This window comes from Telopea speciosissima, chromosome 2, assembly GCF_018873765.1.
Source record: "Telopea speciosissima isolate NSW1024214 ecotype Mountain lineage chromosome 2, Tspe_v1, whole genome shotgun sequence".
In the NCBI taxonomy this organism is placed as follows: Eukaryota; Viridiplantae; Streptophyta; class Magnoliopsida; order Proteales; family Proteaceae; genus Telopea; species Telopea speciosissima.
In genome coordinates, this window is record NC_057917.1 from 44668460 (window position 1) to 44685571 (window position 17112).

The following is a 17112-nucleotide window of genomic DNA, read 5'->3' on the forward strand; positions in this document are numbered from 1 at the left end:
AAAAGATCAAATATTCAAGAAAAATATTTTTGGGAAAGTATGTGCACATATACATGTCATTGAATTCCAAAAAAGAGGTTTTTCACATGCACACTTATTGATAATCTTACAAAAAGATGACAAAATATCAAATCCTGATCTTTTCAACAAATATGTTTGTACTGAGATTTCATATTCTGATAAGTATCCAGATCTGTGTGCAAAAGTTGTGAAACACATGATGCATGGTCCTTGTGGAGATTTAAGTAGAAAGAATGCTTGCATGAGGAATGGAAAATGTAAGAATAAATATCATCGCTCTTTTATTCAAAATACAATGCAAAAAAAAGATTCTTATCCAATTTACAGAAGGAGAAATAATGAAAGACAAGTGATGGTTAGAAAACAATTGTTGGATAACAGATGGGTTGTTCTTTATAATCTATATCTCTTGACAAGATATGACTGTCACATTAATGTTGAGATATGTTCTGGACTAAAGGCAGTAAAGTATCTATACAAGTATGTTTATAAAAGACATGATCGTGTTGTAGTTTTCGTATCACATAATACTGAGAAATATTTAATGGATGAAATCAAGCACTATCGGGATGCAAAATGGGTATCTGCACAAGAAGCAATGTGGAGAATAATTGAATTCAACTTAAATGAGATGTTCCCATATGTAATTAATCTACAATTGCATCTACCAAATAAGCAAATGACATGGCATTGGAAAAATCAAAACTTGAAAAATGTTGTTCAATCAGATAATACATCTAGAACAATGTTAACTGAGTTCTTCAGAATAAATTCAATTTTTTCAGAGACGAGAAAATATCTTTACAGAGAATTCCCAGAGCATTATGTGTGGAACAATCAAGGTAAATGTTGGACCCTAAGTAAGATAAAAGAAACAATTGGACGTGTAAATTCGGTCAATCCTTCAAAAGGAGAAAGATTTTACTTGGGATTACTATTGAATACTGTCAAAGGAGCAACATTATTTGAAAATCTACTGTGTGTTGATGGACAACAATGCCTGTCTTTTAAAGAAGCTGCTAAAATCCATGATCTTCTTAAAAGTAATGATGCAATTTCTGAATGTTTAAAAGATCCATCTTTCTTCCATATGCCACTAATAGTTTGAAATTTTTTTGCTACAATATTGGTTTATTATGAGCTTGGAGATGTTAAAAAGTTATGGGATGACAACTTTGAAACATTGTTTGAAGATTTTTTTAAAAAAAATCTGGAAAAAGAATATAATGCCTTTGAAATACTGAAAAGTGTTAATTCTTTCTTACAAACTATGGATAATAGCATTAAAGAATATGATTTGCCAAACATAGAAGAAAATCTTGAAAAATCAAATGAAAATCATCGAAAAGAAATCGAAGATGAATATGCAATAAAAATTCCTTAAGAGGATTATGAAGCACCAAAGAAGCTGAATGTGGAACAATTGAATGCGTACAATATTATTTTGAACACAGTGAATTCAAATAAGAGTGATATCTTTTTCATTGATGGTCTAGGAGGTACAGGGAAGACATATGTATATCGTGCCCTACTTGCAACGATAAGATCAAATAATGAAATTGCTCTTGCAACAGCAACATCAAGAGTTGCAGCTGCAATAACGGTTGGTGGAAGAACAACACATTCAAAATTTAAAATACCAATCATCATCGATGATTTAAGTATTTACAATTTCTTAAAGGAAAGTGTAACTGCTGAATTAATAAGAAGAGTAAAAATTATAATCAAGAATGAAGCACCAATGATAAAAAGATAAGCAATTAAGGTAATTGATAGGACATTGCAAGATATAATAGGAAATTCTGAGTCATTTGGAGGTAATGTTGGGGTATTCGGAGGAAATTTCAGACAGGTACTACTTGTAGTTCCTCGAGATACAATAATGGAAACAGTGAAAGAAAGTTTAGTAATGTCATATTTATGACAAAAAATGAAGAAGTTACAACTAACAACGAATATAAGAGCAATAAATGATACATATTTCAGTGAATTTCTGTTACAAGTTGGAAATGAAAAAGAGCCAACTGAAGCTGAAGATTTGATAAAAATACCTGATAAGATGGTTATTACAATGAAAAATGAAGGTGATGGTGAGGATCAATTGATAAATGAAATATTCAATGAATTACAACATCATGGTCATTCGGCAAAATATATAACAGCAAAAGCAATATTGACAACTAAGAATGAAATAGTTGATAAATTAAACGAGAAGCTAATTAATTTATTCCCTAGAGAAAGTGTTACATACTGCAGTTTCGATTTAGCAACTGATGATGCAGATACACAGTATCCAGAAGAATTTCTCAATTCATTGGCACCAAATGGATTACTACCTCACAAATTGATTTTGAAGAAGAATTGTCCAGTGATGCTATTAAGAAATTTGAATCCAACATAAGAAAAATGTAATGAAACTCGTTTAGTTTGTCGATAATTCAAAAATAATGTCATATTAGCAGAGACTGCAGTTGGCCAATTTGCTGGTACTATTGTACCAATCCCAAGTATTCCACTATGCCCAGCAGAAAGTGAAGGATATTCTTTCCATTTGAAAAGAGAGCAATTCCCAATTCGTCTTAGCTTTTCTATGATAATAAATAAATCACAAAGGCAAACAATACCATATGTTGGGGTATATCTTTCAGAAGCAGTATTCTCACATGAACAACTGTATGTGGCATTGTTAAGAGGAATATCAATGTCAACAACAAAGGTTTTAGTAAAAAATAACAAGACAGAAAGGAAAAACGAATTTTACACAAAGAATATTGTATACAAAGAAGTTCTATTACCAAGGTAAAATTTTAAGCTCAAACAAATACTTATTAAAATAATTACTTAATTATAATTACTAATATAATATTTTATTTATACTTTTGCAGGTTTAATAATTCAGGTACATCTAATGCTTAATAATTCAAGTACATAATTTACATTACAAGAGGTGGAATTCATCAAAGTTTAGTCTAAAAAAAGACAATCTGCAATTGTAAAGGTCAGTTCGTGTATTTCTACGTCATAAAAAAATAATAATCAACCTACTTATTTTGTTTAAATTGTTGTAACATTGCAACGTTATTATTACCTACTTTAATGAAAATTGATATTGATTTTGTTATAGAAAAAATATTTCCGATGGTTAAAAGCAAACATCTATTAGTATGTACGTTGTTAATTGGGAACTCTTTAACAATGGAGGTGTGAATATGTAGTGAATTCGTTCTGTGTCGTTAAAGTATTAGTTGTGCATTTTGTACGTGTCCTTCTTTTGCTGTTATTTTCATTACCGACCAAACGTGTTGGGAACTTGTGATATTGTTTCGTATACTCATATATGTATTTTTTATCATCCATCGATCCCTTCTTTTAGCTCAACTCTTAAAAAAGTTTTGAAAATTTTTCATAACTGATATTACGATCATTTTTTTTAATCTTTTGGTAGAAGATATTACAAACACGTGCAACTTTACTAGTATGTGTGTGTATATATATTCCGAAGGTTTAGTTACAAAATTCAGTGGTGTGTTCTGTTGGGATACATATCTTTCACAAAAAGCTAAAAGCTGAAAGATAACTAAAAGCAACAAACATTCTAGAAACATCGCTATTGTGGTATTAGTGGTGGTGGTGGTGCTTGCTCCGAGAAGTGAGGTGTCTACTGAGTCAATTGGGCCTTGACTGCGCCCACTCGCTCGCTAAACTAAGTAAGCCCTTGCCCCACTGTCCGCTCTAGTGAGTCAAGTCGCCTAAAGAGTTGTCCCCAAGTGTCTCATCCTCTGGAATAGGTGGGGTAGCCGAGGAAGAAGAAGCACTTGCATGACCGAAAGTAGGTTGGTTATCTGTAATGGAGCGTTCCCGCTTTGCTGCCCGGGAGCCTCTCGAAGTGACTCTAGTCTGTGCCCCCTCTATTTTCCATAATTTTTAAAACATGTTCTTAATACATTTTAAAATTCTAAACCAAATGAGGGTTTGGAATGTTGTTGGGGGCTTGGGGAACATCCTGACCTATAAATAATGGGTCCCACATTACTTTCGAACATATCAGTTTCATCATTCCCTAGACTGCTCTGGGGTGACAAAATGAGGCGTTTACAAAATGCCCCTCTTTGAATGAGACTGTTGAACAGTAGAAAGTTAAAGAAGTGATCCTCGAACCCTCGAATCATCGGTTAAGCAAAATTCCTTAGCACCTTACTTACGATATTAATGTAAAAAACAAGGTAAAATAATAATGAAAATGAGCAAAAATGAGCACTCTTCGACCAACGTCGTTGAAATCGGATATACGAGAATGGAGTGAAAGCAAGTCTCCTTGTCTACCAAAACGTTTACAAAATGGCTCAGAGGCAACCATAGTCGTCTATATGACAGCTCAAGGTTTTGATAACTCTTACCATATGAGTTTTCTTACCTACCCCATGATTAGGATAATTGATCCTGTAACATATTCTTAGGAATAGATTAGGCTCTTTCCATATTTGTTGGGTGATTGACCCTCACATTATTTTGTATATATACTGCCCATTATATCAATAATATACACAGAAAATTCACTCCCATATTTTATGCTATCTCCTTAACATGGTACCAGCCTAACCGATTATGGTTTTTCATTTTTCTTTCATCATGCCTGGAGATGATTCATCTTCAACCTCCACAGCAATACTTGCCACACCCACCGCAGCCATACCTGCTCATTCTCCATATTTCCTACATTCATCGGATCAGCCCGGCACTCCTCTCGTCACCCCTGTCCTTGATGGTGACAATTTTTTAACCTGGCATCGTGCTATGGTCATGGCGCTGGAGGCCAAGAACAAACTGCAATTCCTCGACGGTTCTTTGCCTAAACTTGCTTCTGATTCTCCTAATCTCCCACACTGGACTCGCTGCAATAGCATGGTGAGATCTTAGATTGTTCACTCCATTGTTCCTAGTATTACTCACAGCATACTTTGGATCGACTCGGCTCGTGATGCTGGCTCGATCTTCATGATCGATTTTCTCAAAAGAATGCACCCCGGATCTTTAATCCGTAGGTCTATCTCCACTTTAAGTCAGGGTCTTGACTTCATCTCTGCATATTATACTAAAATGAAGAGTCTTCGTGATGAGCTTGCATCATACCGAACCATGCCCACTTGCACTTGTGGCACTGCCGCCACTCTCCAAAGCCATGTCGAGACTGACTCCTTTATGGATTTTTTGCAAGGACTCCATGAATCCTACTCCACTGTTCGCAGCCAAATATTACTTATGGATCCATTGCCTACCATTTCCAAGGCATATTCTCTTTTATTACAAGAAGAACGCCAACGGTCGATCCATTCCCTCCCATCTTCTCAAGTGGAACACGCCGCTATGGCCACCGGTTATTCTAAGGGCTCCACTGCACGTTCCAATAGGCCTGCTTATCATTGTGATTTTTGCAGCAAGGATGGTCATTCCGAGGCACACTGTTTTAAAAAGCATGGGTATCCTGACAACCGCACTGGCCATCCCACTCCTAAGACCACCACCACCACACCCCGTGGTGCTACATGACCAACATCTCTGATTGTCGCGGCCTCCAGCTCTTCTGCACCGACCTTGTCTGTTGCCCAGATTGAACAGCAATTGGCTCTCCTTCCTGTTGGTAATCCTCATCCTCTCGCAAACCTTGCAGGTAACATTTGTCTAGCATCCTCTTTTGGCTCTAATCCTTAGATAATTGATTCTGGCGCAACAGATCATATATCCTCTGATTTATCATTATTTTCCAGTGTTTCTAATCCTATTTCTCCATTACCCATTACCTTACCCAATGGTACCCAAACACCTGTTGTTCATATTGGTACTGTTATTTTATCTCCCAATTTAATTCTTGAAAATGTTCTCTATGTTCGTACTTTTCGGTTCAATTTACTTTCGATCCCTAAAATTACTTCTACCATTTCTTATGAAATTAATTTTTCTTCCACTTCTTGTGCTTTTCAGGACCCTCGCTCAAAGAGGATTTTTGCGATGGGTAAACGACATGGCGATCTCTACTACTTAGATGCTCCTCCATGCCCGATTGTTGTAGCATCTGGATTGTCTAATGATTTATGGCATTGCCGCCTGGGTCACCTGGGTTTCTTTGTTCTCCCTTCTTTAAAACTTTTAGATCCGGATAATTTTTTTAATAATAATAAGCAATGCCCCTGTGCTATTTGTCCTCTTGCTAAGCAGCATCGTCTGCCATTTCCAAATAACTTTATTTCTACTACTGCATGCTTTGATATGATTCACTTGGATGTTTGGGGACCATCGTACCCCCTCTTTATCTGGAGCACAATATTTTTTAACTACTGTCGATGACTTTGCTTGCAGCACTTGGCTATACCTTATTCAAACAAAAACCGAAGTTCCAACTTTGGTTTAGGCCTTTTTTGCCATGATTCAAAGACAATTTGGTGTCACAATAAAAATTATTCGCTCCGACCAAGATACCGAATTCTTAAATCATCCCATCAACCAAATTTTTCAACAATTAGGGGTTATCCATCAATTGAGTTGCGTTTCCACCCCACAACAGAACGGGGTGGTGGAACGCAAGCATAGGCACCTTTTCACTGTTGCCCGGGCACTACGTTTCTAAGCCCATTTACCATGATAGTTTTGGGGCGACTGTGTGCTCACCACTACACACCTTATCAATTGCCTACCCACCCCTGTGTTGCGTGGGAAGATGCCTCATGAATTATTGTTTGGTATAAAACCCAGTTTCTCTCAAAACAGTGGCAAAGTACCTAAAATTTATGGAAGTCAATATCAGTGGAAATTATTTTTAAATGAAACCTAACTTAGAGTTTTTAAACATACCCAAAAATTACACTAAAAAGGTTTTTCTAACTTAAGTTTCTATATTCCCCAAAGTAAGTGTTCTGACTGTAGGTAGATTCTGTTCCAAAATTTTAAAACAGTCAAAAAGGGGGGGTTCCCGAACTCAATTCTATTCCAACTTTTTCTAGAATGTAAAAGACTCCTAGTAGTGATCACAGTCCAAATAGGACACCAAATATCGAGCTCTTAAGTCCTTCTGTTACTCTTTTCTTTCTCAGTTTCTAGGTTTGACAACAACTGTACAATCTGAAATACAATAATTATTTGACCTACCAAAACATCCTCATTTACATGAAATTTTGTGGAAGTCCTATAATAATATTCAAATGCTCTCAATAAAAATTTCAGATCCAAATTTCAGTCGTAAGTATGTCAACCATCAAAATCAAATCTGGACTACTGTTCTGCTCACTACAGAGAAATTTTTCAAGTTGCTCTATGTTCATGCTTGAGTTTCTATGTTCTTCTATGTTCAATGTTAGCATCTTAATCTCACATTTCTAGTTCTCTTTTCATCCTAAAACCGCTGCTCTGATACCACTCTGTAACGCTCCCACTCTAATATCTACGCGTTTAGGGAAAATGAACCGAATTTACTCACAAGTGTGAACCAAATAAAAAATCGTCGTAGCCTCAAATTATAGTGGTAACGTACCTAATCATAACCATTCTAAAAAAAATAAAACACAGCGAAAGTCTTTAAATAATCCAACAATATCTACCTTGTTACAATCATCTTTAAAATTTTAAACTTACACCTTATTACAAATCTTCCCAAAAGTCTCAAATTAATTCATTATTCCCGAAATTTCAAACCTAATAAAATCATTGATATCCTCTAACAGCAATACAGTAAGGTCCATCATTATCATCACATGGCTCCTCTTCTTTAGTCGCCCATCCACCAAGTGCGATTTCAGGTTCTAAGGACTTATTATCTGAAATTTGTAAGGGGTAAGCTTTCGGGAAAAAGCTTAGCAAGTACACAACATAATAATCATTCGAGTATTCTAAATAAGAAACACAAATTGAGGAATAGCAGCAGTCAAGATTAGATGGAAATCATGGCAATAATGGAATAGAATATCATAAACAAAGATGAGGTAATACTATGTATATGCAATAAAATAATTTTCTCTCGAACATTTTCAAATAAATTCTTGGTGAACATGAAATATGGCCCTGTAACATAATACGGCCTGTAACGTGATATAGCCCCTAACCATTTTCAGGTTTCACCAAATACCAAAATCTTATCAATTAACTTCGTGTAAACGTGAAATATGACCCCGTAACGTGATATGGCCTGTAACGTGATACAGCCTTTAACCATGTTTAGTTTTCACAAAAGTCAAAGTCTCATAATTAATCATAAATCCTTCAGGTTCATGACATAGTGCCCCATAACGTGATACGGCCTGTAACATAATACAGCCCTTAAACAATATGTCATTATCATTAGGTGTAAATCAATCATTCTTTTTTTTTATATACAAAATATAGGAGAACATAATCCCCAACTCACAAAATAATATGCAATGTAATTTCATAAAAACTCTCCCTTTAAATACATGCATGAAAATAAATCACAATATTAATATTGCTATAGAAATTTAAATCATGACATATGATATTTATCATATAAAATCACTATGGTAAATAACCAAAAAATAGGCTCACCAAATCAACTGATTCCGATTACAATAGAACATAGGTTGGCTTAAGATGTATCATCTAAAAGCATAAGATCAGTATTTTGATAGGATAGATCATCATAGACCAAATGAAATAGACATAATTTCATTGGAGGTCAAATCAAATAGACCATAGATCGTTGGGGAATAAATCAAATAGAGCGTAGATCATTGGAGAATAAATCAAATAGTTGATCGAAGAGGAATTTAGAATACAACCATGGAATCATAAAGTGCACTTACTGGTTTGTCGAATTAATCAATGTGTACTTCTCCTGAAATTTGAAAATTCCAGAATTCTTTATTCAACTTCAACTTAATTTTTGGTCCACTTAGAGTCTGAATTAGAAGATGTCTATTTCTGTAAAATTTGTATATTTTAGTGTCTATTCAGTAACAGAGTTGGAATCACTCAATTTAGATCTGTATTGAGTGAGTTATGGTCTTTCGAATAGGGAAAAGTCAAATCTGTACGGGATAGAATCAACTTACCATGTGCTTGACAAATCGGATTTCCTAACGAAGCTTTGAAAGTGCTCTAATGGAGGATGATGAGCACGCTGCAACTACAGGTCCACCAATAGAGGCAAGGCAATAACTCTTATCCTTTTCTCGTCATTTTCTTCCTCTTCTTCCTCCTCTCTTTTCCTTCCTTTCTTCTTCCCTTTTTCTCTTTTCCTTCTTCCCTTTTTCTTTTTCTTCCTTTCTTCTTCTTCCTCTTCCACGATTTTTCTCTCTCTCACTCTCTCCCACGTTTTTGCTAGGGGAAAAGGGAGCTCCATTCTCATGATTTAAAACTCTTTGAATAATTCAAATCCTTTTATGATTCTTTCCAAAATTCTATTCCAAGTTTAATTTGCTTTCCTTCAATAAAATTATTTCAAAAGGAATCTTTAACTTAGAGTTTTTAATTAAAAATTAGATTTGATAGTTTTAATCTAACTTAACTTCCTTATTTTGATAGGATTCTATTCCATGGAGATTTTCTCTTATCCTTAGAGAGAAGGTTCTCTTAGTGCTAAGTCTCCAACCAATGGGAGACTGCCACATCACCTTAATCGTCTCATCCAAAACTCAAATAAAATTTACACAATCTATAAAAATCGTCCAAGCATAAATCCTTTAAAATGATTTTATTTTATTAAGTTGAGATAATTGAAATATAATTTATTAAGCCCACAAATGTTAGGCCCGTTCACACTAGAATTAGGCTGGTTAAGGTTTAGCCCAAATTAGGATAAGGTCTGTTTGGTTGCACTAATTAGAAATTAACTTATTATTCAAATAGTAAACATTTATTAAATTAATTATTGATTTACTGATTAAATTATTTATTGTAGAAATTCCAAAAATACCCTTTTTACTCTCTCTCTCTAGAAAACCCTAAAAAGACATTTTTACCCTTTTGGTAAAACTTTCAGAATGACTCTTGGGAACTAACCTTGACTAAGTACGGACTTATTTCAGCCTAAAAGTCAATAAAATATTATTTTAGGCAAAAGTACTAACCCCTGATTGGTTGTCTCAAGGCCAAAGCGCTCTCAGGGCTTTCCCAGAAATCAGATCATCCTTCCATCACTTCTATAGGATCTACATAACAGATAAAGATTTAAATTAACTCCCTTATTATTCCAGGATATTACATCCGAGGTTAACCTCATGGTAACACCAGAGAACAACTTAATATATATATATGAAAGGGGCTTGGCCCATGAATCGACATGACTCCATGGGGGAACCAAAGCATCAGTAACTCCATTGGGGAATAAACCAGAACGCATACCTGAGGAACTTCCTTAACTACACTGGGGTGAATTTTGTCTTTTTCGAGCATTTATGAGCTTTCAAATAGATAAGGAACCCCATTTGGCCCTTTAAGTTTCAACTTTTCCTTTAATTTCTTCATTATGTACAAAAACTAAGTAAAGGGAAGGCTGACACACAATGTGCCTGGGTGTATGTGCAAAGATCTATGGGGTCCCGACCCTCCCTTGGATGAAGAGGGGCAAATGGATTGTTTATCTTTTGGGTTTGAGAGTCGTCACTTAGATAAGGTTCTAGGACCTATAAATGTCACCCTCTTTTGGGGGAGAGAATGAACTCCTAATGGAAAGGCACTGGTCAAAAGGGAAGCAAAAACTAATGATTGTAACTAAAAAAATGTAGTCATCATCCTACAACCATGTCTGATGACAGGGAAAAAGATATAAAAGTACACAATGCACCCATGACTTTATAGGAATTAAAGAACAACGCACACACTCGACAAGAATGTAACGCTCAATGACTTCATCTATTAGATCAGATCATTAGTCTAAAAGTGTGTGTGTGTGTGTGTGTGTGTGTGTATATATATATTTACTTGTAAGAATGCACATGCAAATGCACGTGTGACTATACATAGATTCTAAGTAGAGATATTAGAGAGTGGAACTAACAGAATTAGAATTTACTCAATAATATATGCACTTGTATACCTTTGTTACGTTGTAAACAATGATAGAGAGATAGAGAGATAGAGAGATAGATAGATATATATATATATAGATAGATAGATAGATAGATATAGTTTTAGATATACTTTTTCTCCCATTTTTTTTCAATTTTGAAACCATGAATTTTAATTTTCTGTATACAGTACAATGAATAATGTATAATCAAAATTAAACTGTTGACCTAGAAAAACACAATTAAACAAGTTATATAGGGATCATATCAACTCTGTTTTCTACTCACCTGCAAGTGAGAAATGGATAACAAACCAAGCAAACAAAGCAAGCTAAGCAGGTGTATCAAGCACCCACAAGATTCCTTGGAAAGGCAAGGAACCAATATATCATATTCATGTATAGATGAGCCGATTTGGCTGGCCATGGTGACGACATGGGTGTGCATCGTTCATACTTCTCCTCTGTACCCATCAAGACTTTTCCTTCTCGCAGTGCCAATGACCTTGAAGATCTGATCAGGGCTAATTCCAAATCCAAATTAAACATTGTTCTACAGGAAGAATAAACTAATAAGTGGTACCTAAAACCCTTCATATTTACTGTATTTGGTACTATTATTTAAGTTTTCATGAGAGCCTGAACTAACCAATGAGTAGAAGAAAGAACACAGACAATTGTGATATCAAAACAAACATGAAGAACAGAAAATCAAAATGACCAAAAAATAACTTGATTAATCTACCCAGGTCAATCGTGGTTAGGGGCATGCTTGGAGGACGTTAATAGCAAAATCAATGGGGATGGGGGCATGCTTTGAGGGAACTGATCAGGGAATCTTTAAGGGGTAGGGTCATGCTTCATCAAGAAATAGAGGAAAATGTAAGGACTCACCTGTTGAGGGGTAGGGTCATGCTTCACCAAGAAATAGAGGAATAGGTAAGGACTCACATGTTGAGTGATTCCGATTGCAGCAGAGTTGTAAATCCGGTTGGAGATGTCTCTGGCGGGATGTCCTTGGCAGGAGATACTGTGATTTCCCTTGCAAGAAAGCTCTAAGATCTCGGACAAATAACCGGAACCAGAAAACCTTCTTGCTGGTTTACTCTACAGAGAGCTCCGACGTTTCAGACAGGATCTTGAATGATTTCCAAAGAAACAGGGAATGAATGGACATGTCTTTTGGATTTTGGAAGGTGTATTTCATAGAGAGAGAGAGGGGGCTGGAGATAAATAGTAAACACTGGTTAAAGAAGAAACCAAACGGTTTAGGGAGGAATGAAATGAGTACTTGGTTTTCTTCGCGGGAAACAAATCGGTAAATTTTCTCTTTGGAGAAAACGAACAGTTTTTAAATTTAATAATAATAAATATTATTAATTAAAAACAATTATTAATACTAAGGGTACCCAAGATTAAGAAATTATAAAAAGGAATGACCTATAGATTTAGAATAGAAAATTAGAATTTTAGATAAGAATGAAGGATAAAAGAGGTAATTGAAAGATTTGCTTTAAATAATAATAAATATTATTAATATTAATATTAATTAAAAACAGTAATTAATACTAAGGGTACCTAAGATTATGAAATTATAAGAAATAATGATATAAAGATTAAGATTTGAAGAATGGAATTTTAGATAAGAATGAAGGGTAGAATAGGTAACTGAAAGATTTGCCACTAAAATTAATACTAAGGGTACCTAAGATTATGAAATTATACAAAGGAATGACCTATAGATTAAGAATAGAAAATTGGAATTTTAGATAAGAATGAAGGATAAAAGAGATAAAGAAAGATTTGATTTAAATAATAATAAATATTATTAATAGCAATATTAATTAAAAATAGTAATCAATACTAAGGGTACCTAAGATTATGAAATTATAAGAAAGAATGACATAAAGATTAAGATTTGAAGAATGGAATTTTAGATAAGAATGAAGGGTAGAATAGGTAACTGAAAGATTTGCCACTGATTAAAAACAGTAATTAATACTAAGGGTACCTAAGATTATGAAATTATAAGAAAGAATGACATAAAGATTAAGAATTGAAGATTGAAATTTTAGATAAGAATGAAGGGTACAATAGGTAACTGAAAGATTTGCCACAACGTGCTTTTATATAATAGTATGATATATATATATATAAATAACCTAGTCGACATACCATCTAACAAGTGTCAAGATCTGTGAAGAGGAAAGTAAAAGTGGGGCATGGAGATGTAAAGTGTATATTTAATATTCATCGTATTACTATCCATGGTTTCAATGAAGATGCGATGAGATGTAAGGCATGATGCAAAGGATGCTAAAGACAGTAATCATCAACTGATCACTCAGGCGTGCCATGTAATACCCCGCACCTAGAACTGTCAACTTAATAATTATTTTATTGGTGGATTAGCAAAATGATCGGACTAGACAGGCGAAAGCCAATGTGCCAGCTCAATGCCTATCTAAAGTACATTTCGATGTATTTATGATTATTCATGATTTTTATGACTTATGATGTTGATTTTGGCATATTTGTGATTTGTGGTCGAATATAGACACTTATATTGATTTATGGCCCATGATTCTATTTTATACTATGGTTCATAAGAGATATGTGGTTGTAAATAAAGGTATGTACGAAGGCGTGGTGACTAGTGTGAGATCTATGGGAGGTCAATGAAAGAAATTCTCAATTATGATTAGACTATACTAGGGATCAGCCTTAAGCACTTACCCATTTGCGCTTATCATGAATGATCTAACCAAGAACATCATCCAAGACAAGGTACCATGGTGTATGCTCTTCGCTGATGATATTATTTTGGTGGATGAAACAAGAGAAGGGATTAACTCTAAGTTAGAGCTTTGGAGGTCAACCTTGGAAATGAGAGGCTTTAAGAGTAGTAGAACGAAGACAGAGTATATGATGTGTAACTTTAGTCACACTATGAGGGATACTGATATGGTGCGAATTGAAGAAAGAGAGATACCGCAAAGTAACTATTGTAGATATCTGGGGTCAATCATAAGTAAAGTAGACATAGAGGATGATGTTTCACAAAGAATTAAAGTGGGTTGGATGAAGTGAAGAGATGCGTTCGGAGTGCTATGTGATCGACATATTCCTTTAAAGCTCAAAGAAAAGTTGTATAGGATTGTTGTATGATCGACTATGATGTACAGGGCAGTTAAGAAGTGTCATATTGATAAACTTTGTGTAGCAGAGATGAGTATGTTAAGGTGGATGTGTGGAGAAACAAGGAAGGATAAAGTACGGAATGATCATATTAGAGCGGACTGGGAGTCACCCGGATCAGTGACAAGCTTCGAGAGAGTCGGCTAAAGTGGTATGATCATATTCAACGGAGGCCTAGAGACGCCCCAGTAAAGAGGAGTGATATGATTCCGATTGGATCTAAAAGCACTAGGGGCAGGCCTAAAATGACCATAGGAGAAGTGGTGAGGAAGGACATGCATAGTCTAGAGCTTGTACCAAGCATGACCTCAGATAGAGCCTATTGGAGGGCAATGATCCATGTACCAGATCCCATTTAGCTAAGATTCTCTTGACGTGTTGGGTTGGGCCTCTTCCCTCTTACTGTCTATTTCCTTTTTTCATTTTGCATTTTCCTATTTCATTGTGCTTCTCTTCCCCAACTTCACTTTCTCCATCTTTTCCTTCCCTTTTTTTGGTTAGACATCAGTTTTCCTTACTTTGTTTTGTTTGGATTCATGTAGCCGATCCTATTAAGTTGGGATAAGGCTAAGTTTGCTGTTATTGTTGTTGGTTTATAAGAAATATATGTATTAATATGACTTTGGTAGATATGATATATTTTGGGTTCAGTTATGACTATGGTTCAATGTTGGTTTATGTTGGTCTAATAAATTATATTGGTTCAATTTAAGTGATTTTGGTATAGTTTATTAATAGACTAAAGATCTAAAGACATAATGGAAAAAGTCAAGATTTAGATACCCTAAAGTGAGTTACTATTGATTGAGAGATTTAGGCTAGTAATTATTGACATGGGTTATGGGCATTCCTTAAGAAGCCATTAATATTACAAGAATACCACTAGGTAAAAAAATTCCTCATATTGAGGTTATTCTCCAATAAAGGATTCTCAACAACTTTACCAAATTAAGGTAAGAGAGTGAGAAGAGAGGAAAATGGCTTGAAGATGAAGGAATCAAGGTGGAATCAAGGGATTGAAGGTTTATGATCAAAGATTAAGGGATTTATTGAAGGATTGAATCAATGGAATGAAGAGATGAATTCATTCAAGGGATTTTGATGTAAGGAAGCCTTGATTTTCCTTTGGTTTCATAATAAAAAGTCAAATCATGTTTTGGTTTCATAGATTGATATTAGAATAGCTTAATGATGGTTATTAGTTGTATTTAATATGTAATATGATTTAATAGAAGGTAATCCCATTTTTTTAAGGATTTTGGGATATTTTCATGGTAAGAGAGCTTAAAACCGAATTAGTTTTGCAACCAAGCAAGGGTTCATATTTCTAATAGTTTGAATGTCTTGTTTATGATGTTTTGATGCTAAAAACTTGATGGTTTTAGCCAAGAACAAGGTATAAACCATTCATTTTTTATTTAGTTTTGAATCTACAAGTTATTGAGGTTAATTGAATGCATACACAATATTTGAATGATGTATTAAGCATGGACGTATGGTGAATTTCATGAGATTTTATTTGGGGATGAAAGCACCAAATTTGGGTCAAGAACCCTAGTTGAAATCTGTTCTTCGAGAAACAATTCTACAGGTGTCGGTCAACCGGCACGATTGTCTCGATCAACCGGAGGGTGTTTGTTACGCCCATGCCCGGACCCTGACCCGAACTCCGAATGTAGGTCTAGAACCCGATGGATCCTGGGTCTTACCCACTAGTAACCTATGGTGCACCGACCCGATGCTCTTTTTTTTTTAAGGGGAATCTCTTGTAATATCATACCTACCGATCCGGGGGCAACTATAGACCTGAGTTGTTGTTCCATACACCAGTTGATGGACAACCTAAGGTACAACCCCTGCTTAACAAAAACAAGTTTAAATTTATTTTAAATGTTTAAACAACTGGTTGATGGCCACAAATTGTACAAGGGCAATGCCTTAGGCATGGCACAGGCCTTAGTGGGACTCAAATGCAAAAACAACAGGGTTTTACCTACTGGTTTATTGGATCAACCAGTTGGATCGACCAGTATTGTTGTATTGCACAGAATACATCTCAGATGCATGGGGCCCAGCATTTCGCACCCCAGATCACCTCCCCGTGCGTAGAAGGACTTGTGGGGATGTTACCTTAATAATGTGATCCTGTGGGGCCCACTTTGGAGCCATTTGCTTTGAAGAATGAGTTCTTAGAATGCATTTTCATTAAAAACAGCTTTAGCCAAACAGCCCCTAGTGGCTGGGCCTATATATAAACCAGCCTCAGCCCAAAAATCTCTCCTATTCAGTTCATTGGAGAGAAGGAAGAGAAGGAGAAGGAGAAAGAGAAGGGAAGAAGAGGAAGGAAGAGCTAGAACTCATCCTTGAGCTTGGATCCTTCAAGGTAAGCCCAAACCCAGCCTTTCTCCACTATTTCTTGCCAATTTCCATGGCTGTAACCCTACTGTGAACTATGAAACGTACCGTACAGCCTTGTTCTCATGAGATTTACAATGAAAACCATGCTTTGCTAGCCTTATATGCTTGGATCTTTGCATTCTTGCATGGATTTGCTATGTCTGACTTATTATCTATCATTCTCATGAGGAACACACATTGTTACTGCCATTGCTAGCCTTGGATGGCTGATCCTCATACCCATAGCTAATTTTAGATTAGTATTATAGGTGTAGGAATTTCTGTTCCTAATTATATGTTGAGTTCATAACCTACCATAACAAAACTGTTAGAGCTTTCTTCAAACATGTATAAATCTGCAGACCTTTGTATTGTGCCCATGCATGATGTCCATGAGCCAAAGGCTCCAAACCCTTATGCATGTTTGATTTCTCAGCATATATATGATGATTATCATGAATGGAACCCTACTATAACCTCTGATCATC

The 17112-nt window shown here is 35.3% G+C and overlaps 1 protein-coding gene across 1 annotated transcript; it reads left to right on the forward strand.

Moving 5' to 3' along the window:
• Nucleotides 1–373: 373 nt before the first annotated feature.
• Nucleotides 374–2422, forward strand: LOC122650747. The gene is made up of 4 exons (XM_043844136.1): nucleotides 374–863; nucleotides 1476–1624; nucleotides 1818–1873; nucleotides 2008–2422. The coding sequence occupies exons 1-4, from the start codon at nucleotides 374–376 to the stop codon at nucleotides 2420–2422; spliced, it is 1110 nt and encodes a 369-aa protein (XP_043700071.1).
• The last annotated feature ends 14690 nt before the right edge of the window (nucleotides 2423–17112 follow it).

What these genes read in the sequence shown, in the direction of transcription:
- LOC122650747 (XM_043844136.1), top strand. Translation starts at nt 374, where the DNA reads ATGGTTAGAAAACAATTGTTGGATAACAGATGGGTTGTTCTTTATAAT. An exon ending in TTATGTGTGGAACAATCAAG is followed by an intron (nt 864 to 1,475) that starts GTAAATGTTGGA and finishes TTTTGAACACAG; the next exon opens with TGAATTCAAATAAGAGTGAT. An exon ending in GAGTTGCAGCTGCAATAACG is followed by an intron (nt 1,625 to 1,817) that starts GTTGGTGGAAGA and finishes AAGATATAATAG; the next exon opens with GAAATTCTGAGTCATTTGGA.